General features: G+C 46.8%; 2 protein-coding genes across 3 annotated transcripts in view; one reads left to right on the top strand and one right to left on the bottom strand.

Annotated features, from left to right (window-relative positions):
• LOC8053402 (endoplasmic reticulum membrane-associated RNA degradation protein-like) overlaps positions 1 to 15,362 on the bottom strand; it is a 34,415-nt gene extending 19,053 nt beyond the window's left edge. The window contains exons 1-8 of the mRNA XM_029972497.2: positions 15,064 to 15,362; positions 14,842 to 14,987; positions 12,901 to 13,002; positions 12,709 to 12,798; positions 11,267 to 11,364; positions 6,752 to 6,888; positions 5,578 to 5,689; positions 323 to 425 (exon numbers count right to left, since the gene is read on the bottom strand). Of these exons, the coding sequence (XP_029828357.2) occupies positions 323 to 425; positions 5,578 to 5,689; positions 6,752 to 6,888; positions 11,267 to 11,364; positions 12,709 to 12,798; positions 12,901 to 13,002; positions 14,842 to 14,987; positions 15,064 to 15,238 (963 nt within the window). The 5' untranslated portion in view covers positions 15,239 to 15,362. The remainder of the gene's footprint in view (positions 1 to 322; positions 426 to 5,577; positions 5,690 to 6,751; positions 6,889 to 11,266; positions 11,365 to 12,708; positions 12,799 to 12,900; positions 13,003 to 14,841; positions 14,988 to 15,063) is intronic.
• Positions 15,363 to 15,693: 331 nt separating this feature from the next.
• LOC8053401 (serine/threonine-protein phosphatase 2A 56 kDa regulatory subunit alpha isoform) overlaps positions 15,694 to 22,760 on the top strand; it is a 48,405-nt gene continuing 41,338 nt past the window's right edge. The window contains exon 1 of one of the 2 annotated variants that reach the window (XM_029972498.3): positions 15,694 to 16,469. In XM_029972498.3, coding sequence (XP_029828358.1) covers positions 16,301 to 16,469 — 169 coding nt within the window. In that variant the 5' untranslated portion in view covers positions 15,694 to 16,300. Of the gene's footprint in view, positions 16,470 to 17,944; positions 18,219 to 22,760 lie in introns of those variants that run through there. The other variant, XM_029972499.4, reaches the window with a different exon arrangement.

Genomic DNA, 22,760 nt, shown 5'->3' on the forward strand with positions numbered 1-22,760 from the left:
AGGAGGAGAAGCATACCCTCGTTTCTGTACCCTCCCATCCTCCTCCTCAAGAGTTGCGCTCAAATTTTGCATTACAGACCTGTAAACATCTTTCATTTTTTGCCCTTTCTCTCAGAACCACCAGTGGAAGTGCTTACGATTTGCTGCATTATGCTTTCATCTTTACGCCCCCCCCCCCTCCCGATCGAAACGTGACCTAGAAATATCCGATGTTACTCGCCAGGGGTGCCTATTGAAACTTCAGAGGTGTTGGCTGTTCTATCATGTTTTTCCCAATGCCAACAGTCTGTGGTCAAACCGGGAGAAAGCAGAAAAGAATAACCTCGGCTGTAAGGAGTCGCCGAGGGCAGTCATTGGCCGCCGTGAAAAGAACTCGAAGGACGCACTCCACTTGAGGAAGCGCCAAGACGAGGCTTTCGTCGTACCTGCGATTAAAGAGACGCACGACACGTGCTGTAAGGGAACGGATGATTGAGTGTGATGGCACACCGCAGCTTGGTGCACGTGGAGCGAAAGCTTGCGCTGCACAACCCGCGGATCCTCGACTCAATTCCCACCCCCGCCCGTTTCGATCTGGACGAGCGTCGTACCGAGAAGCAGTCATGTGTCACTATTGCATGATGCATGTTAGAGACTTCAGGTTAGCAGTGGTACTGCACTGGCTAAATATCTCATTTATGGCACAAACCAGCATTGCCATAACACAAGGGAAGACCGACTTTACGCTGTCTAAACACAAACGTAAAATTTGTGGGTTCCTATTGTCTCGTGATGCTCATGTGAACTCCGCGACAGTGTTAGCGCAAACGAGCCATCACCGAAAACTGCTACACATACCGTCAAAATGCAGCGGAAGCACCCACTTTGTTCAAGCACCCACTATTAACATTTCCCAAACTTGTGAATTCTTAAAATTATACGTCGAGCGCCCGAATTGACCGTACAAGCACCCATGTCTAGATTAACCCAGTTTTTGGTGAAATTGAAGTGGGTATTCTACGGTATTTTACGGTAGTGGTGAAAAGTGCCCAGTTGGGGTAGCTTAAGTGATAAATCTTGATGCCTGCCAGTATCCTTTCAAAGTAAAATGTGAAAAATCACCGAAGAAAACGACAGCAAAAGTATTCCTGGAGAAAACATCGTCCAGCCGCCAGTCGTGAAAGAAATAATGACGGTACTACACAGTGGAATACAACCGTTCCCATATCAACTGTCTCCAAATCATCACAGCAGTGGGTAGGACTGCCAGCGTGTCAGTACGCAGCTTTGGTTCTTGTGGCAACGCAAACACTATAAAAAAGTTACACAAAATGAGGACGATGCTGAGTTTGATTCTAAGCTCATCGACCGACTAATCGTGCCTGCTGAGGATTTTAAAAACTTATGTTCACGGCCTATAGTTGAAGCTTTGTAGAACATACTCAGGCGCTTGGTGAAGTGACTAATCAGTGTGATCCAGTGAGTTGATGAAGTGCAATAAATTGTGCCAGCCTCTAGTACATGGCCGACAAAGTCCCGAGGAAGTGAAGTCTCTTAGCAAAACGTTGGTTGCTTGCGTCGGGCTTAAAGGACAACTCCGCTCAATTCTGAAAATTTCGTAATTATGTGTGATTTCATATCAGAAAGCACTAATAAAAGGAACTATGTCATTTGCTTTGCGAAAAATAGGATATATTTTGCGAAACCTTACTTTAAACATGAGAAGAAACCAAAACCGAAACTTCGGCTCCGTCAGGCAACATTGGCCTCAGGCCGCCAGAAACATACTAGCTACAACATGATATGAGTAACCTCGTGAGCCTCTACACGATGACGAGCAGCATCAGGGCAGGCCACCATTGGGGCGGTAGTGTTTAAGGCGGCCCCAACGCAAAAGACAACGCTAATGGCGGGACAATCAATTGGCTCCCAAGGCTGAGAAGCGCACTGCGCAGGCGGCTTAGGCCACTCACGTGGACATCGCTCAGCGCCGAGAGGAGACGCTGCTGACGCCACCTGTTACGCTTGCCCGGAGGAATAAAACAAACAAAAAGTAGCAATGTAGATGATGTTTAGCTCAATCTTGGCTACGCTAACACCGCAGCCCTGACTGCGCTGTTGATTCAGCCTCAATTCGCCTGCTAGAGTCGCCCGATTTCGGCAACTTGGCACTTTCCCAAGTTTGCCGGACTTTTAAGAAACAATTTGGCAGAACTAGGTCGTAATATTTTACGTGTGGTCTCCCTATAGACCTTTGTCCGGAAGTGCTCTTTGTAGCCTCGACCGCAAGGAGCAAAAGCGAACAATAATCTCGAACCCAGACGCTCACGGGGAGGGGGGACTGCGTCGGCCTGCGCCGCCGCTTCCCGTTGAGGGCTTCTTCGCTGGTGTGCCGACTGCCGTTTCGCCGGCATCGGTCCTGTTTACCGCGGTATGTGAGTATAGTGCCCGTAATGTGAGAGCCGTGTGTCCATACGCCACTTTGCCGCTGTTGGTTTCCATCTAGCCGAGCCAGAAAACATCTCGCGACGAGTTGATTGCGCCGCGAGTGACGAAGAAGGAGCAAACATGGCGACAGTTTGTGCGATTGCTTTGGTGGCTCCGGTGTTGAGTGTCTTCAACGTCCTCGTGAGAAGGTTCCCCTGCCCTTCGAAGTTATTGCAAGCACCACGAAAGATGTGGAATCATCGTCTCAACCACAAATAAGCAAGCCTTCACGAGCAACAACGGTGCCGAGCAGGCGCTCGGCACAGTTGTGTCAGGCTCACGCAGCCAGCGGCACAGTTGTGTTGGTTGTGTCGTCAGATGTTCAACAACGCTGAGGTATTTTCATTTATCATTTGGAATGGCTTCAAGAGTGGGAAATTAATCTATTTCGTGGATTGTTAACGCCGAGGCAAGTGCCCTCCGTTGCAGTGCCGTCGTCGCGCAAAGTGCAGAGAAAACCGGGTGGCGATGGCGGCGGTGCTCTTTGATCTTGCGCCGTCGAGTTCATGAAATCCGGAGTAAACGTACGTACGTGCGTCTGCTGGATCGGTGTTTTGGACTTCCTCAAAACTCTTTCTCACGCGCATTTTCCTTGTGAAGCTTAGTAGCTCATTACACCTCATCGTCGACTGCGCTCATTTGACTACGACGGACGAGCCTGCGTGATGTGAATTTCACTGCCCAAGATCCTTGGTGTGCTGTAACGAGGGCTAATAAAATATCACCGAGAAATTCTGAACAAACGAGTCGAAGTTTCGTCTGCCATCATAACTGATCGCCTGTCACAATATTAATCAGTAGCGTTCCTAGACTCCGCCCCCACAGCCACCGTGCTTCGTTGCCCGATAGTAAGTGTCTCCTGGTACCTCGTAGAATTCCAGCTCCCACTTCAAGTAAGTACCATCCTTTAGAACTGGCAATTAATAGTTTCGAACCCAGACGCTCGCAGTCTGTGTTTGTATGTGTGTGTGTGTGGGGGGGGGGGGGAGGGACGGGACGCGCACTTACATACTCGGAGCCCTCGTTTACGCCGCTTCGCAGCGGCAGACAAGGCGCCACATTACAAAAGAAAGCTAATCCGAGCTGTCTATGTAACTAGACCCATTCGCTAGTCATTCGATGAAACGTCGTGGTCTCGTTTTCATTCGCTAAAACGGCGTTCGATCAAGTGAACGCCTCCCACTTATTTCGGCTCGGCAGAGCCGCGCTGCCGCAGAAAGGCAAGCAGATCGCGAAAATCGGTCTCAAACGTGCCACGAATGTAATGTCGTATACAAGAAACCAACAATCAAGCATTTGGAAGCTACAAGAAAGCGGTAGCGAAATATTTACTACGCAATGAACCCAGACTGAAACGCGGATGTCAAGGGTCAGCAGACACCGAGAACATTTAAGACAAGGAAGGTTTTCTCTTGTTTCCTTGATCGAGATGGGTTCTCGAATGTTCACGACCTCTTATCTGTTGAAGAACGGGTCGCGGAGGCTTCTGGTAAAGACATCGTTCACGATGTGCCGGTGCATTCGGACAGCCTGCCGCATCCAGCTCCCCAAACCAACGCCGCCAACGCAGCCCCCCCTCTTGCCTGCCAGTTCTCTCCGCGTGGTGGCGCGAGCGTAGATAAACATGGCGGCGCCCTGGAATTGGCGCGGACACTGGTCTATACTCCGTCTCATCCTACGATGGACTAAACCCCAATGCTACAGGCCTCCGAGTCTAATCACGAGCCTGTTCGAAACTATGTTGTATATTGCTTCATCGTACGTATCAGTGCACCAAGACGGCGGCATGCGGAGGCGAGTCTTTGTCTGCTTATCAAGCCCTTGCGGTGGCTCCATCTGCTTGCTACTACTGAAGACTACTGAAGGAATTATATACCCTTTGGAAGCGATCGGGCAAAGAGAACCCAGAATAAGAACCAGTGCCCATTATAAAATGAAGATGAGTTGCATACAGTGTTCGACACGGGAGCGTGTACGGACCGCGTGAGGAAGGGAGATGCAGGCCCGGGTACGTTTTACGTAAACGAAAGTTGGATTGGATTGGATTGTTATGGCTAAAGGCCCGTTCACACTCTTGCGACCGAGTACGACTGAGAGAGACGAGATCTCTTAAAACTTCTTAAATGTTTTTAGAGTAAGGGAACACACTGGGCATTGTGGCGCCATCTATGCGGTGACCCTGGAACTACATTTCACAAGAGCGAAGGTTTGCGGGATTTCCGAGGTCAAATGTGCGTAGTACCCATAGAAAGACTCGTTTATGACATTGACACAGGTTTCTCGAGCCAAGAAAGAAAGGATAATGCGCGAGAAATAGAAAAAATATGCCGGACCACCGAGTTTCCACTGCTTCCCAATAGATGGCGCCAGTGTGTTCTCTGGTTTAAGAAGTTTTAAGGAACCCAGGTTTAAGAGGTCGCAAGAGTGTGAACGGGCCTTAAGGCGAAACGACTTTATGTCAGTGTTGCCTGCGTGCCTTCCGACTTCTCCAAACAGTTGACATGTTTACGAAATATGACAAGAATGTTTATGAAACTCAATTCCATGCACCTTTACTTCACCAATATAAAATAGCGCGCTATTTTATGGAGAACCATATGCGTTAGATTAGTGCTCTTCGTAGTCTGCGTGTCGGAATTTCTCTCGCGCACTCTTTCCCAATGCGGATGTAAGCTTTCCTGAGGCAGTGCTCCGCCTGCCAGCCTTCGGGCCCTAGTCCATCGTAGGGTGAGATGGAGCATAGGTGATACTGAAGAGGACTGCATTGTTTTTTTTTTTTTAAACAATTATAACTGAAGCGGAGTTGCCCTTTAGCGGAGTTGCCCTTTAGCGGAGTTGCCCTTTAGGGGAGGTTTTTTTCTGAGTGCTGTACACGGCCTGACACTCAGTGTGAACAAGTGATCACCAGTTTTTTTCTGTATTTGTCTTAGAATCAAAAAGCTATCATCAAAACTACTAGTGTGGTGGAATGGGCTCCCTTGAGACACTAACCGAAGTGACAAAGTTTGGTGCTTGCCAACAGCCTTTCCAAGTGCAATGCAAAAAATCGTGAAAGCCGTTTTCATACTAACAGTGTCATGCAGTGTACATGGCCATCGTGTGCCACCTTACCGGGATTCATTGTACAGCTGGACGCACGCGTGCCAGAATGGCATCCTTCCTGGCAGAACGAGCGGACTCGCCTCAAGGACCAACAGGAAACTCTGTTCGTCGAAACCGACACCTGAAACAAAGAGGAGAAAAAAAGAAGTTGGTCACTTGTTCTGTACGTCGTTGCTCCAATTCACTCTGGCACAAATGTCGCTACCACTCAAGTTTTTGTTTTTGTCGATAAACACCAGGTATATCTCCGTCTTTGCCTAACTTGTTTTCATATTGTCTTTGTATAATTTTTGTGTTTTATCTGTGTACTATGATATATTTGCTTGCCCACCCTTATACAGAGGGCCTTTAGGGGTATTTTGAATAAAATTAATTTTCAGTGCAGACCCGTTAGGAACCGAACTAAATGCATGTAAGCACATATAAGGTGAAATTGAAAATAAAACGAGAGATATCATTGTTATTGTCTATTTTATCATCCCTCCTGGACACACAAAAAAAGGTAAGCATAAACAATAAATTTTTGGTTTCTTGCTTTTAGCAGTTTGCCCACCATGCAAAACGCCACATAAAATGTTGTCGGAACGACGTCGAAAGAGACTGGGACAAAACGCAGGGCACGTTGTGCTCTGTCTTTTCATTTTCATTCTGTTTTTTTGCTTTCTGGAACTCGACATCATTGACACTGAACAATCATAGAGTCACTAAGTAAACTATAATTCAAAGTAATGACACCTCGGACATATTGTCTCAGAAAATCAATGTTGCCAGTTGTCTCCAGCTTTCACCGACGTGCCTGATGAAGGATGCAATTGCTCTCTGTCGTCCCGCTTGCTAAGGATCACCACGGAGCACAATGTTACCACGACAATCTCCTATTGTTGTATCTCCCACTCCAAAAGTCGCATTTCAGGACCATAACTGTCAAAAATAGTGCCAGGGCGGCTCTAGGCCGCCCAAGCAAGTTGCTAACATGTAAACAGATGTCACATGATGCAAATGGACGAATAACCTTCGTGGCGGCATCGGACAACGGGTGTGGAAGAAGAGTAGGTAAGTAGTGATGGCCTGTAGCTGAGCCGGTAGGTACTGCTAGTGTATAGCTTTTCAGTGACCCTAGGCGTGTGGATGGAGCCACGACGTCCGCGGAGACGTATGATGAGGCCCGAGTGCCGGCACTTGCCTAGGAAGTCGTTCAGGGCGAGCTCCGTGTCAATGAAGCTGAACCGTCTTCTTCTTACGATGGCCTTGTGCTGAGAACCGCTTTCAGCCAGCCGTTCCCCCAAACTCATGGCAGCACAGATCAAGAAGAATGGAAGCCTGAAGCAGCAAAAACAAAAAGCTCTAGACAGACACAGGCTTGCTATACACCTAGCTGCAACACAAGCATAAATGCACAGACTAGAAACGCAATGTCACGACGCATAGAAATGGATCGGTTGGCAGCAACACATGCATAGAAACCTGAAAAATGCCATAATCTAGTGATTTTGAAGAAGCTTGATTGTCCCCATTGGCTTGTAGTGTTGGTACTGCTTAGATTAAAACAAAACAGGGTATATACTACTCATTTACAAAAGACCTTGCACAAGCGACACACTGCGTGATACAGTGTGCGCACATTCTTATGTTTTCTCCAGACGGGTTAGTGGAAAACTCAAGGTTCTACCTCCCAAGTTGGCTCACCAGATGACCACTATCCACAAGAGGGGTAATTTTGATTAGAGTCATTATCTGCGAGGACAAAAACAATAAAAAATGGTGTTTGTTTGTTTGTGCTGATCGTGTCACGCTGTGTAGACAGTAAATATTAATCGGTTCTTGTAATGCATTCATACCGATATTTGATGCCTCATTTTTCACTTCTTATATCACACATGTAAACTTGTACCACTTTGCTCGGTGCTCACATTAGAGAGTTTCTGTTCACTGAGGAGTGAAGAAACTCGCCAACATTAAAGATTGACACGTTGGTGTTGCACAGTAGGCTATTTATAAAGAAACTGCCACAAATGTCTGCTTGGCACTGTATTAAGTGTGCACCCCTGTGTTAGCCACAACCATATGCCCACGGACGAAGACACACCGTGATTTCATACAGCTCGCATGCTTTTCCATCTTTCTGCCCTGAAGAGACACCTTTCCCACTGCACACTGCCACTTAGTGGGGAAGTTACACTTGGTGAGGAAGTTGTAGAGTCATAGGACAAAAAATATATTCATTCTGAGTTTTGGGCAACATTTTCCCAGAGCTCTAATAATGGTGCACGTCATGAAATGGCTTAATGGCGTAAGGAATCGATGAAACAACCCAGCAAAATTAGCACTAATGCTGGTGATGCATTCTAAGAATGCCTGAAGATGAACACTGCTGCGACAACACAGTCAAAATCTGAATACCAGTCAAAGAACAGCTCAGTTGCCATTCCAGAAAAGGCACAAGCTCGATCTTGTACTTTTTGGGGAAGTGCTCTGGCTTCACGTGTGGCCCCAGAAAAGCGGGAAGGGAGGGGGGGGGGGGGGGGAGGACTGTCACCTTGTCAGACATATCCCTGCCTTTTGTGACGGCCCCCAGAAAGCTGTACCATTCATCGATTGTAAGAAGAAAAAAAATTTCAAATTTGTAATACTTGCAGTTGCCACTGTAGAAGAGCTCTCCACAATGACTGCCACATCAGAGTGACATACTTTCTGATATTTGTATCAAAAAAAGATAGAAAGGTTGCTCTGGCTTTTATAGTATTTTCCCCAAGAAACATTATTTTCAAAAGATAGCACATCTCAAAATTTCAGAAAAAATACCCTAATCTCTCAAGACCTCCTCCCAATGGACTTTTTTCTAAATATGTGCCGCAGCTTGCCGGGACGCCCGGGTTGGAGATTGAGTCACTAGAAAACAAAGCTATTTGACGATGGTATTTGGGTACATTCGTAGCATTTCAAGGACTTCTAGTCACAAATCTACAGGATGAGCAAATCTGGTTCACTTTTGAAGCAGACCCCTGAGTTGTCATCCCCCAAACTGTGTGAACCCCTCCCAGGACCTTGGTAGACTTCCAAACAAACCCTATGTTGCTGCGGTACGAATATATGCCGCTCGCCTCGCAAGAAAAACACTGTTACTATAGAAGATGATAGCCGACACCGTACAGAGAAACACTACTTAATGACATAACAAAAATGACAAACAGATGGGCTCATAACTTGACGATGCCATGCTTGTTGTTGCTTAGTTCCTTCCATGCGGTCAAAAGTGTCTTTTTTCTCTTCTTTTCGTCAACATACTTGCATGTGTCACCTCGCATTAACATTCGATGGGGCCTACGGCATGGTTTAAAACAAGTTGGCCCACGCAAAACAAAAAAAGCTATTCCCCGCAAAAAGTACTACCGTAGAATACCATGCATCCGCCCATTCCCAAATTGGTAAGATCTGAGAAAATATGCACAGTACATTGATATGTAAGACTGATGACCCAACAAGTGCCCATCCCCCATTTTTTCGCGATTATCTCTATATTTTGAGCAGGCGCTTGCCCGGTATTTAGTCGATGACGGGCTAAGAATTCAGGGGGAGCTCCTTCCACCTCATTCCATTTTAGCAGAGCAAACACTAGAGAGAAGGCAGCCCAGTCTTCAGCATTCGCTCTGTTAAAGTGAACAGAGGTAAGAGGAGCTTCCCTTGGACTCTAACCCCGTCACCGACTATAGGTAAACGAGGCTTGTGCACGACATACAAGATGGCGGATTTGCTTTGGTAGCACGCAATCTCCAACCCAGGAGCATCGACAGGTGTGTGCACTACGCATTTCGCAAAAAGGGTAGATTGGAAAATGTCTTGATTGGCGTTGCTCAAGACAGTTCTCGTGGTTGCTTCATGAAAAGCGCAGCCTTGGGAATGCGGTGCACGCTCGCTCCCTCTTCCCAACAGGACCGTAGGCGACCAACTCTGTTTCACCTTCCAACGAGCCGCAACATATGCTACGAGTCACCGGAGCCTATCCGCAACTCAAAGTGTGGCACGTAACCTTCAGGCTGGGCAGAGCAAAGTGTCACGTGCAACGCACGTGACATTACAAACTATACTGGTTAATAGGGTTTGTAATGTCCGTTGCAGTAACATCATAAAGGCTGGTTCACTCGCTCATGTTTAACAGTGACCTACTGTGCCGCGACCGCCTGCGACGGCTTACGATGAGAAAACTCTCTACTTGGGGACAGCTTTTTTGGAAGCCAGAGCTAGGGGTGCCCATGCACTTGCGCACCTCGAGCGCCAATCAAGGCTCTACACCCACGGTCTTCATTCCTGTTGAAATGCCAGAAAAAGTTGCCTCCGAGCATAGAGAACAAACTGGTCAACACGACGCCACCTACAGCGAAACCCGTTTAGAACGGACCCACATACAGCGAATTATTGTTGATACCACCGAACTCACGAAAAATTTAAATAAAAATGCATGTAAAAAGTACTTTTTATAACGAAGAACGTATGGGCTATATCAAACTTTTTTCCCCCGGGAAGGCTTTCAAAAACATGCAAACAATCGTCTTCTAGCCTGTCCCTTCCCCCCTAAAAGAAAAGTAGGAAAGAACGAAAATTCTTACTACAAGGCGGAAGCGCAGAGATGAGAAAGAAAGAGAAGCTCTCGCCTTATCACAAACAGATGGTGGAAGTTCGTTGTAAATGGCTTTTGCTATATCGAACTGATCGCAGCGTTTCCTTTTGTTTGTTATAAACAGGTTTGACTGTATCAGAGAGCCCCAGAACCCTTCCAATCTGCCAAAATGAGTTGAAGGTTTTGCAGTATTTGCGAGATGATACATCTGTGCACCATTTACGAGAAACGGCCTCTTATCAAGTTATGAAAATTACTTCGACCCCACAGTGAAAGAATGATGCGTAAAATACATGCGGATCGGATATGTTCCAGAGCTACCCAACTACACGGCACCAGCGTGCCATCTCATTGTACATCTTCACAAGCAGTCACGGTGCTAGTGCATCGTACAAAAGACACGGTGTTCTCTGCACACGTGATGACAGAATTACCTGAAGACACGTCTCACACATGTGCTAAGCATGTTTGCTTTACACATATATATGTACCGTAATATCCCGAGAGATGCCCCACTCCCGAAAGACAACCCACCCACATTTTTGGCACGATTAGCCGTTATTGTTTTTTTTTACAACACCGAAAGATGGTCTGCGTCTAGCAATTGCAGGGCCCCGGCCGACAGTGACCTCGGCAGAAAGGGTGTCGCATGGCCGCGGCGGGACATAAGCGAACATTGCCAACTGGGAATGAAAAGTTGAATTTGGTTTGTCTCTCTTCTTCCCTGCGATCGCAAGTTTTGCAGGTCACGGTATCTAAACTAGCACTCCTCAACTCCTTTTTTTTTTATCGCACACCGAAAGTTAACTTGCTCCTCATTTTCGTTCTATTTGCTTTTGATTTTAGGTGGGCCATCTTCCAAGATATTACGGTATGCTGCAAACGTGTCTGCAAGCAGCTTTTGTATGACCAATCGGACAGTACCATCGTACAGAGAAGAAGCACGCCTCGTATTAGCAGTGTGACCGCAGCTTTAAGGTGAAACAGGGTACAGCAGCTACGTGTATTTCACCCTAACCGTGGAAACGCTCGGCGGCTCTGGCGTTTGCCGTTCCGCAGGACACACGACGCCCGTTCACAAACCTGCGGTCCACCTCTCGAGGGGTCACAAAGCCGTGCCAGACGATGTTGCGGAGGTTGAGGGAACGGGGCGAGCCCATGACGATTTGCAGAACCAGCATCTGCGCCGAGAAAACGTGGGGGTGGTCGGAAGTCGGCAGAAATGTACTGCGAAAAGGAGTCTACTGAAAGTCCCAGAGTGGCAGCGGGTCTGAGGCTTCCAGAGGGGCTATGCGAGAGGGTGGGACGAAGCAACCGTGACATCGCTGCCCGCTGTGACTGGTCAGTGCCATGCCACTGACCAATCCCAGCAAATGGCAATATCCCAATCTTTTCGTCCTGCCCTCTTGCATAGCCCCCCAGGAGTCTATTTTTGGCCACATCTGTACCAGAAAAACAAAACACACTTGCGGATCGGAAAGGCCCAATTCCATTCTCGTTTTAACGCGGCATGCATTTTTATGAGTCATTTCACGAGTCGTGAATGAGCGTCAGGAACGAACGCTGAAAACGAGCAACATGCTGGGAGCATTATGCGACGTTAAGGCTATATATTATATTTATGTGTACAGCAGAATTCAAACCTGGGTCAGTGGAGCGGCAGTCGTAAACTATAGCTACTGAGCTGCGTAGCACGGCTGCTCCAAAGGATTGGCCTCTCGACAAAACATGCCGGCGAGAGGGGTGCAACGTCATACCTTCCAACTGCCCCCCTCATTGTTGTTGCACATCCCGCAAGGGCCACATGAGGTAGCGCCAGTGCAATGCGCTCTGTCTTGCCCTGGCTATCGTCTGTGGTGCGCAATAAAGAAAAAGCCGGCACAGACCACGCAGAAAGCTTAGTTTGTGCTGGCATCCCGCATGCCCAGGAGGCAAATATCATTTGCCTCTCGGGCGCGTTTATGTTTTGCCTTCCAGGTCAGTGTCGGCGAAGGTCAGTGTCGACGTATCGAGCGAATGAGAATTTATTCGCTCTCTGAACGACTGCTCCGACTTCAAGGAGGTGGCAGATTAAAGTCTGTTTTTACCAACGTTCCAACTGTGGTAATAATTACTTTATGTTATTCCCCAGAGTACCCTCACGGGGTTCCAAACCTCCCAAATTTCCTCGTCCATCCCTACCCCTAAGTAAAGTATTCTCCCAGTCTAAGTACTATTTAGCGGGCCTGAGACAGCCACTGATGCGCAGCTAGGAACCCTACACTCCCTAGCATGCGCGTTATTGTTTACGTGATCCAAAGACATGTTTACCATTTCACCGCGTAAATACCGAGACCGTAAGAGGTACTTCGGCCAATCATAGAGGACATGGGGGTTTCTCGAGGTCGCAATGTTTGAGGATCCCCGTTTTATATTGCTGGGGCGACAATATTTAAACTTGCCATTTCACTGAATGTGTCGGGTGTTTAGTAAAAAGCATCAAAATTATTTTGCTGTGTTTTTATCATACAGACTATCTTACCTACCAGCTCAGTTCCAAATACTGCGCTGAGCTCCGGTTGCTTTAAGATATCCTTGAGAAGGAAGGGGACTGGAACGTGCCTCGAGAACAACACCTGAGAAATGAAAAGAGGCGATTGAGACTGCACTCTGCCCACTCTTCCCCCCGACTAGAGGCCAAAGCTACAAGTACCGTTTACAACAAACAAACAACTTACGTCTCCGAGGCAACGCTCAAGGATCGCCGTGACCTTCAGGACACACAGAACGGCGCTGCATTCGTCCGGGGATTGCAGTCGACACAAGCATTCCTCAAAAGCCTGGAATGTATACGCTCGTGTGAACAGTGCGAATCGTGGACGCAACGTTCTGGAGATCTTGTGCCGGAGGCTAACGTTACAAACTCAATTCTGCAAAACCAGCTTCCGGATAAAAACCAAACAAACAAGGAAAATACTTGTTATGAAAAGTGCTGTTTCACTCAAAATGCCCACAATGCAAAAAAAAATTAACGACTAGCTTCTGTTTACTGTGCTTTGAATGACTCATGAAACCAGTTTATTAAATCTCCCTCCCCTAAGCTATAAAGACAACAAAAGCCCAAGAACACTTAAAAAGATAAAGCTGAATCATGCAGTTTAATTGCGTGATCACAGTTTGTTGTGGGAAAGGGGCATTTCCGTTTCAGACAATGTCTACAAATGACGTCTGCTCAACACATCTAGACACCGTCTGAAATAACCGAAGCTTACGTCACCACATTGCAATCCAAGTGCAGACACAGATTGGAGGAAAGTGCTGCATCAGTGTTCGGTCAGGACTCGCGTCCAGTCAATGCGTAGGATGCTCGGTATCGGGTTTGGGCCCGGTTGTTGAGTTGGCGCCGGACATTTCATCGAACACCGTTTCATTGAATAAGTGAACCTTCCATTGAACGCCGGTTCATTGAATGTTGTTTCATTGAACGTCGTCTCATCGAATAAGTGGCCCTTCCATTGAACGCTGATACATCAAACGCTTTTTCATTGAATTGCTTGGTTGTTGCTTCATCGAATTTCAGTTCACCAAATTTTGGAGCATCATGGTTCTTTTCAGATTATTTATACTCTCGCTTCTGAGTTGTTTTCATGCTGCTGTTGAATCACCGGTAATAAAATCACTACCCTCATATGGTTTTTCGGAAAACTTTCGGTTACTGAATCGTAGAACGTGACAAAACTCGAGTGGATATGTGACTTACTGTTTTTGGGTAAAACAATTGCGGATGTACTCCACCACACACTTGGTTCCCTACTTGTTTACGCACGAAAGGTACATCCGGGAAGGATTATAATTGTTCTTCTCTGCGCCTTTTTTATTTTTTATTTATCTATTTATTCGAGTTTTCGTTCTATCCTAGCAGAATAGCTTTCTTTCTAAGTACAAAGGTTGAAAAGCCAGTAAGTCCACGGTTCTGGCGATGGCAAAGAGTAAACAAAGGGGAGGAGACACATTTTTTTTTTTCTGCTTCGTGCGACACGGATATACATCATTGCTTCAAGGACGGCTTTGTGCTTGGAACAGAATACGCCTCTTCAAGGACGTGGATAGAGCCTTGAAGGAACATACCTTAGTCACTGCACCCGACGATCGCAGGTTTAGTAAAATTTCAAGGCTGTGTTCCCGTTTAATATTGGCCACATTAGCAGCACAAGACATCAGTTCAGTTACTATGAAAAAAAAAAAAAAAAAAGTGTAGAGAAAATAATGTTTCTTATTGTTAGTTGTAGGAACAGAAAGGTCTGCTATCCTTCCAGTGTTAAAACTATTTCCTAGGTAAAAGTTCCTACTGCTCAACTAGGTGGTCTTCGATAAAACGTCTGTGATGAAAGGGCATTCGATGAAGTGGCTTTTGACAAAATCGCGTACGATGAAACGGCTTCGATGAAACGATATTCGATGAAACGGCGTTCGGTGAAATGTCCGGACCCATGTTTGCATCACGGACTAAACCAATCACGCAGAGAAAAAAGCGCAGGATCACGGCAACGCACAAGGGCCGTGACGACGCATTTTTGCCGCGGTTTGATTGGCACCATCGGATAAACGGAGTGCAATGTTGATTTTGCCCCGCCTTTATCGACCGGAATATTATGCAGACAAAATGTCAATTGTATCACCTTCTCTTCTCCCGTCCAAGTGAGAAGTGCCGACGAACTCCGGAATGTTTCTACGGGCAGGCTGCGAAACACCCGACACACAGAATGGATGACCGGCGACAACTTGGATAGAGATACCTCGTGCCAGTCGGAAGACGCATCCCGATCTAGGGAAGAGACGGGAGTTTAGACGAAACTTGCGGAAAACGTTTATGAACAGATCGCCTGAAATCAGCAGCTTACCTCCACAGCTTTCCAGAAGAGACCTCAATTTATCAGAATCCAAAGTGAGCTTGTCCGACAAGAACGCGGTGAACGCGGCGTCTGACAACGTAGCGTCAGTCACACAAACTTCGCATAGCATTTTCCGTACGTTCTCTGACAGACATGTTTGAATACGGACCGTATTTGGGAGCATTTTTCATTATTATATGCCTCCAAGTTTGGGGTTTTAAATTTTGTCTTCTTCGCAGCGGATGATCACAACGTCCTCAACCTGAAATCGGTGCAACCTTGGTGAAATCCGAAGCGGACGCAGCCATGGTTGTAGGAATAACCATGGTAACCAGGGTGTATGCAGCAATGCTCTTCGCTGGAATTAATTAAACAATAATTTTTACTTTAATTTGTGTTAAATAATGAATTGGATATTTATTTAACTGGAATCCTAGTACCGGTGAACAAAGTATGCAAGAAAAGCAACATGCACAACAAAAATTATCTGAATATATTTATGGCAATATTGTATATATTAGCATATAAAAACAAATAATAAAAATAACATCAAAATAATTACACATTTATTAAATTGTGCTCGTTCATTTCACAAAACAAACGTAATATTCTTAGAAATTCACTAGCGCTCATGGCGGTAGGAATGAAAATAACTCTCTTCGAAGGTTGAGTGCAAATCGTAGGCTTTCGCCCGGCTCGGCACCCGAGGCCTCGCCGAACTTTGCCGAATGCGTCTATGTAAAACCTTAGGTGTCTGCTTGCTTGCAAAAGTGTATATGTGATCGGCGGGGGGGTTTTTATTCCCAAACTCTGATCCCCGCATGCGAACGGAGACGCCGGGCGGGCTCCGAAGATCGCCGTCCGTCATGTAAAATGTGCCCGTGAGCTCCCCGTCGACGCGGCTTCAGGAAAAAAGCACGGATATTCACGTATGGACGTATGTGAGCCTGCAATGCTAGGCCTAGGAGTCGGGAGATGATCGGAATTATTGGCGTCGCTTAGGCCTAACCGTCGTCCTGTTTGCAAATCGTCGGCAACTTGCGCCTTCCCCGGGGCCGGTATGGGCCTAGGACCGATACCCAAGTGCGCGGCGGCGGCCACTCTGCGAGCCGAGGCCGTGTTTTAGACGAGCTCGCGACGGCAGGAAGCGAGCGCTAGAGGCGCATCGCCCGGTACCACCCTCCCCGACGCCCGCTTCGGAGACGACGACCGACCGTGCTACGCGACTCGTCGTACCCACCGTACCATGTCTGCACACTCGGGGTCCCATCCAGTCTCGTCTTCGGCCACGTTCGTCGACAAGATCGACCCTTTCAAGAAGGGGTCCCTCAAGCGAAAACAGCGCAAGTCTCAAGGATCGTCGAGGTATCGGTCGGCCAACGATGTCGAGCTCCAACCCTTGCCGCTGTTAAAAGGTGCGCGGGCGTTCTTTATTGTTATTATTTTCCCCCGTGTTGTTGTTGTTGTCGTCGTTCTAGGTTCCGCGTCGTTTTTGCTTGTTGGTCGTCCGTGTGTGTATGTGGCCACCTCTCCCCAAAACAACACCATGTGTTCCGTGGTATTCTGCGTATAAAAACCCGGGCCCGATCCTCGTCGGCGAAAACGCGAGCCACCGTAGCGGTACTCCGGGTAGGGACTCCGTCACGGCTAGCCAGGCCCCCGTGTTTGCATCGGAAACAATACGATTCTTCGTCCTTTTTCTTTTTTTTTTTTTTTTTCCTGGCGTACCGTTACCTTCGTCGTATCGAGGCTTCGAAGCGACAGCGGTGAAGCGTTTCATTTTTCTCCCCCGTTCTCTGTCTCTTCAGAGAGGACCCCAAAAAAAAGGAAAAGGGAAGCACCGGCTTATCTGGGGTGGGAGGGTTGAGGGGAGCGCTAGCTGTCCGTCGTAGTAGGAAGCAAGCTAGTAATCAATACATTGATTCCCACCCCATGGGCACGGGAGTTATGGGGGGAAAAATGCGAGAGTAAAAAGTAGCGTGCGAGTTATTAGTAGAACCTATCATCACATTTCGTTCAGTGCGTGTTCACTGCGCTCGGCGCAGGTTAAATCATTTGTGTGTGTGTTTTTAATACGCCGGTTCATTCCGCGCTAGAGAGTCCTCTCCACTTTTTTTTTTGAGTAAAGCTATACGCACTCCGGAGTGCGCTTCGGACGGAAATGGCTATACGCACTCCACTTTTCTCGTATAAAAAGAGTGGACACAACGAGTTTCCTAAGCGGTGCGATGGCATAGGGGTTAGGGTGTCCGATTCATACGCAAGTGGACGCGGGTTCGATCCGCGGTGGGCCTACTTTTTTTTTTTTTTTGTCAAACATTTTGTTTTGTCGAGGCATTTGGCGATATTTACGACATTTCCTTTTTTGCGGTGAACAGTAAAAAGAAAAAAATCGTATGTTGTCGAGAAACTTCGCAGAACTAAATGGTATCGGACTCCCTTTCCGGAGGTGCGATCGGGGACAGCGGGGCTTGGATTGCCGGCTGGACGCCGCGAAGCGGCGTGTACTGGTTACGCTTTGTAATTAGCAGCCGATACTGTCGCCGCGAAGCGGCGTGAACGCAGGCGGGGGGCTGTGTTAACGAGCGCCCCAGTGATTCACGCGCCGTTCGAAAAGGGTAGCCCGAGCGGCATGATCTCTCGGAGGAGTGCGTATAGCCATTTCCGCGCGAAGCGCACTCCGGAGTGCGTATAGCTTTACTCTTTTTTTTTTTTTTGTGCTCTCTTTTTACTGTGTGTGTATGTACTTTTCGGCGTCGAATTCTTTTGAGGAGGCCTGCCTGCGTAGGTTCTCGCCGAAAGAAGGTGTGTGTGGTGTTCGTAAAAGGCCAGGCGTCCCACACTGGCGTGCTTTAATAATATAATCTCCGCTCGTACGTGCACCTCCGCCGAAGAGGAGAGGACTAGCGAAGCAAATAATAAATGAGAAAAGGTTAAGCACATCGCGGGTAGGTAGGGCGCAGAACTTCCTTATCGGCGGCGTGCGGGGTTACACCTAGACGGCTGGGTGATATTTTTGCCGAGAAAGGAAGAAAATATGAGGTGGTACCTCCGAGACGCTGGAAAAATAACCGTCGCCGAGGGTGTTTCGTGGTCGACCGAATCGCAGCTTAGCAGACGACGATAGCTTAGATGTTTCAGTTTCTGCGATGAGCGTCGAAAAGGTAAAGATGTCGTATTTTGTACTTGTGGTATTTTGTTGCCCGTGGTGCCTTACAGGACGTCATCCTCGTGATAAAAATATAGCCCGCTATCAGATACTGAGAGCAAACTGAACCTATGTTGGATTCCAAGTCTGCATGGCCTCAAATCGACTTCTATCGCCTTTATTATGATTTTTTTTTTTTAGATACATATTGGTGAATAGCAAACGTAAATCGTTAGATCAGGTCATTTGAGTTTTACGTGCTTGCTTGTTTTCTTTTTGTTCAATCTGTCTTCGGAAGGCGAGCGCGCCCTTGTCTTGGGGAAGCGTGCATCCGAAGTTGATGGATAGAGCGGCCGTTTGTCTTGAATGAAATTTGTAAAGTGGGCCATTTTTTTTTTCTTCCTAGTCCTCCGTATTGATCGGCGGTTTCATTGATTATTCTTTTTGGAGCATTCGATCGGCTACATTGTGTTATCAATATCGGGGGAAAAAAAGTTGCGATTGTTTATCATTTTAAAAGCGAGAGGGAAAAAAAAATTAACCATCGGATTCGCGCAGGAATTTGTTTGGTTTGTAGAATCGCGCGCCAGTCGTGTCAACGAGCTCAGATTTGGGTAGAGATTAACGGAGGTCGACGTGGTTGCCTCTCAATAAACACGACGCGACCCTCCTTAAAATGTGCGTACGGATTAGGATCAGCCCTAATCCCCTGTCAGCGGAACCGCGTGTTGTTGCGCGGACAGTCAAGGACGGTCAGATATTTGAGGTCACGGTAGCTTTGGCCAAGGTGTTCCCTTTGCTCACCACTGCACTCTTTTTATTATTCCTATTACCTCACTTCTTTTTTGTTGTTGTTTTTCTTTTTGTCATTTTTACTTAACGGGGTGGTGTTTTAAAAATAGCGTGCCATCTTCTGGCCCTGCCCTCCCCGTTCTATGAATGTAGTAGGCGCACTTAACAAACAAAATAATAAAACGCTTTTTTTTTTTTTTGAACGAACTTGCGGTTTTTGTAGAGGTACAGATATTGATTTCTTTTAATCTCTGTCCGTATCACTTGGGATTCAGTCCTTGTTTATCTGTGTCTTAAGGGGGGTACTTGTTCTGCTAAGTGACCAGATTAGGGGGGTATGAATGCCAAATCCCTGCGGGGGGGGGGGAGTCAGAGTCGGTTTTTATCTAGGCATGGTGGCCAAATTGTTCGTTGTAACGCTGCCAAACTTTCTAGGAGGGCTTGCCCGAATACATTTCAACTGGCTTTTATGGATATGTGACATTTGCCTTGGATGGTGGGGCGGGGGTGGGATAAATATTATTTCAGAAAACTGTGTTCCTCAAAACGATTCAGGAATGGAATCTTTTGCCGGGTGTTAAACTTAGGAAAGCATTGTTTACGCCAGGAATAATGGGGCTCAAGCTGTCCTAGATCCGTGCTCTTTGAAGCCACGTCAAAGTGAACCAAAAATTACTCTTGTGTCGCAATTCAGTGGCACAGATCCCAAACTAAGCTCAACGAGAGTGAAGGGGCCTTAATTTACTCAGTACAATTTATAAATAAAAATCAAACCTCCACCTTCCTTCTAACCAACTGACAATGCAGCGACAGCTCTACATTCATTCATGGGGACTTTTAGCTATAACTTTTCTGACACAAGGACCTTCTATGATAGTTCGGCATCACTTGCCCTTAGAGTGGAATTGAGCATCACTGGAGAGTGAATGTTCAAACAAGTGCTCTGTCAGCCTTAAGCCATTGGGGACCAACAACTTCTAGTGCGGTTGTGGCACAGTCTAGACCAGCATTCTCAGTGTTATTGGCGCCCTGCACCTCTCAAAGTATGCATCTGGATGCCGTTACCCTCATCTCGTTGACGTCGTATGCATATCTGCCGTCTGCAGCTATCTTTTGTCATTGTTAATCAGTGGTCTAGTGGAAAGGCGCACATTGTTTCAATATCGTTAATCGGGCAGCGTACGGGGAAGTGCAAGTATTGCTGCATTGTCTTTGGCAGGTTCCTGGTAGTACTTGAATATCTGCCAGCGTTTTGCTAGGTAGGTAAGACTACAAATGGGACCGTTTCCGTACAAGTTTTAGGCAAAATTCAGCATTGATTGGGCACATGTGGTGTCATTGCTGTGGTATGGCGTAACAGGCTACGGGACAACTTGCATGTGCACTGGCATTAAGATTGTTTCAGCATACCTTTGTACCTCTCATGAAGTAATCAAAGCCACACGAGGAGTGTGCACATCGTGCACTTCTGCACCTCGCACATGTCCGCCACGTCATCAGGCAGTCACTGAGCATGCCAGAAGTGGTATTTGTTACCATTCAGTTTCCGTTTTATCCTTTTATAAGATACCATTTCGTATACTGTGTTTTGAAATAAGCTCTTCAAGTGTTTGAAAAACACTTGAAAAAAAAAAAAACATTTTTTCAACAAAACTTTAAAAAAAAAGTGAAAGAATTGGATTATTTAATAGCTTCTGGTTCATCGCCGTGGAAGCCTGTGCACCATGTTTTTATGATTTGGCTCACTGATCAATCATTTTCGAGCAAGTGAAGGAACCCTGGCAAAGAATGGGGCACAGAACCATGCGGAGGTTGTCACTCTCAGGCGGTCCACGTAGCACCCTTTGTGCGTTAACAGTTGGAACCGCTCTGGAGCATGCATTACATTCAGTCTTCCAAGTTGTGTTCAGCGCTGTCAGAGGCACAGCTGTGAAATGCATTGTTTGCGGGAGCGCTTGCTTATCCCAGAAAGCTCTTTTGAAGCAGTGCTCGAAGCTCTCCACTATGCTGCTCGGAACACTGGGTTGAGTGCGAACTCTCGCGATGCTGCACAGAAAGAACACTTTGAATAGACGCGCTCGAACGACACCGCAGGGAAAAAATTTTTTGGTTGTGAAAAACAATTGCAAACTTGACTGGGGCTCCAAACTTTGGGTTAGGCTTCCCCTCGGGCACGAGGCTTGCTTCACAGCTACATGCACCTTGACATTCTGAAGGTATTACAAGGACATTGCCAAGGTCGTTCACTTTGACATGACATTTGTCAAAATTATAGTTGTAGAACAGCTTGTCATACGTTGAGAAACGGAGGACCCAAAACCATGTTGAAGGAGATGCCGGAATCGGAAGCTTCATTCAGCAACAATCGACGTGCGTCCAGAGGACTGATAGATCAGGAATGCCAAGCGGGTGACGTCTTGAAAAGTATAGTCTTGTTTCCACCGCCAGTCATGTGTTGTGCATCCCCTTAGATACAGACGTAAAGAGACGGTCTGATATTCCTTCGTGAAAGGCATTGAGTTCCCTGTTTGTGCATCTTTAATTTTCAATTGAGAACGCTTCAACTGCTTGTGAGCAAGTGTGAAACAACACTCCCTCTTGCCACCTGCTTTCATCCCAGGTACTTGTACGTCGGGTCGTAATCGCCGCTCTCGGATTAGGTGTCATTTGCACTGATTATAAGCGTTACTTATCAGTCGAAGGGATGCTTGAGTGGGTTGTCTGGCAGCTCTTTATTGTTAGGAAATTCAATTCATGCATGTTGGATATTTTTAATGGTCTTGGAGGGGCACTAAAGTGGATTTTGAGATCTTTTTATGGTGTAAACTCAACCTTCATGCCTGAACCATCCCAGGAGATCCCTAACAAAATCGAGCGTGGCCCTTTTCTCTATCAAAATGCGACCAAAAATTGCAACTTGCCCCCTTGCCCAAAGCATCCCAGAAAACCAAAAATTACAATGATGGGTGAACTTTTTCCCTCTTATGCAACCAAACATTGCGACCCGCCCCTTTTTTCTGAGGTCTACGTAAGACAAGGGGCATGTCACGAAGTTTGGTCACGTTTTTTTAACGAGAAGACCCCGCACAATTGTAATTTTTGGTTCTCTGGGATCTAACAAATAAGTTCAGTTTAGACAAAAAAAAGACAATCCTAAATTTATCGTGGAAATGGAGCGTATCCTAAATTTATTTTAGTTTTCCTTTAAAGGCCACTCAGGATTGCCAAGTTTGTGCAGGGAGGGAAGAAAATGTTTGCTAAGGGGGCCGTCCATGCAGTCGCTTTTGATTCTGTTCAATTTCACTGGAGTCTTAAACGAAAAGCCAGGTTGCAGCAGCCTAGAATCCAGCGGTTGGATCAGCCCCTTCTTCGAAACAATGGGTGGCTTCGGTAGGGGTTGGTTGCAAACAGGAATTGAAAGCACTTGGAAGAGGGAAGCACACTCTGTCACAGATTCATTTCTGACAGGTGTCGCGTTAGGCATGTGGGGGATCAAGTTGCACGGTGGGTGTATGTTTGCTTCCAATTAGGCCGCTGTGCCTTCTCACCCTCGCTCCTCTTTCTTCCTCTCAACCCTTTCCACTTGGAAGCCTTTTTGTTTCTTTGTTTGCATGGGGGGAGGGGGGGAGGCAGCTTCCGGAAGAATCCGGTTGTTGTGGTTGGGTGTTTTGTAACATTGTTGACAGAGCTAGGTTCTAACCTCTATAACTGAGTAATTGCATGTACTCTAAAATCTTTTTTCATCAAGAAGTTATGAGCCTTGAGG

Source organism: Ixodes scapularis, unplaced genomic scaffold, assembly GCF_016920785.2.
Source record: "Ixodes scapularis isolate PalLabHiFi unplaced genomic scaffold, ASM1692078v2 PGA_scaffold4__175_contigs__length_147842914, whole genome shotgun sequence".
NCBI classification, from domain to species: Eukaryota; Metazoa; Arthropoda; class Arachnida; order Ixodida; family Ixodidae; genus Ixodes; species Ixodes scapularis.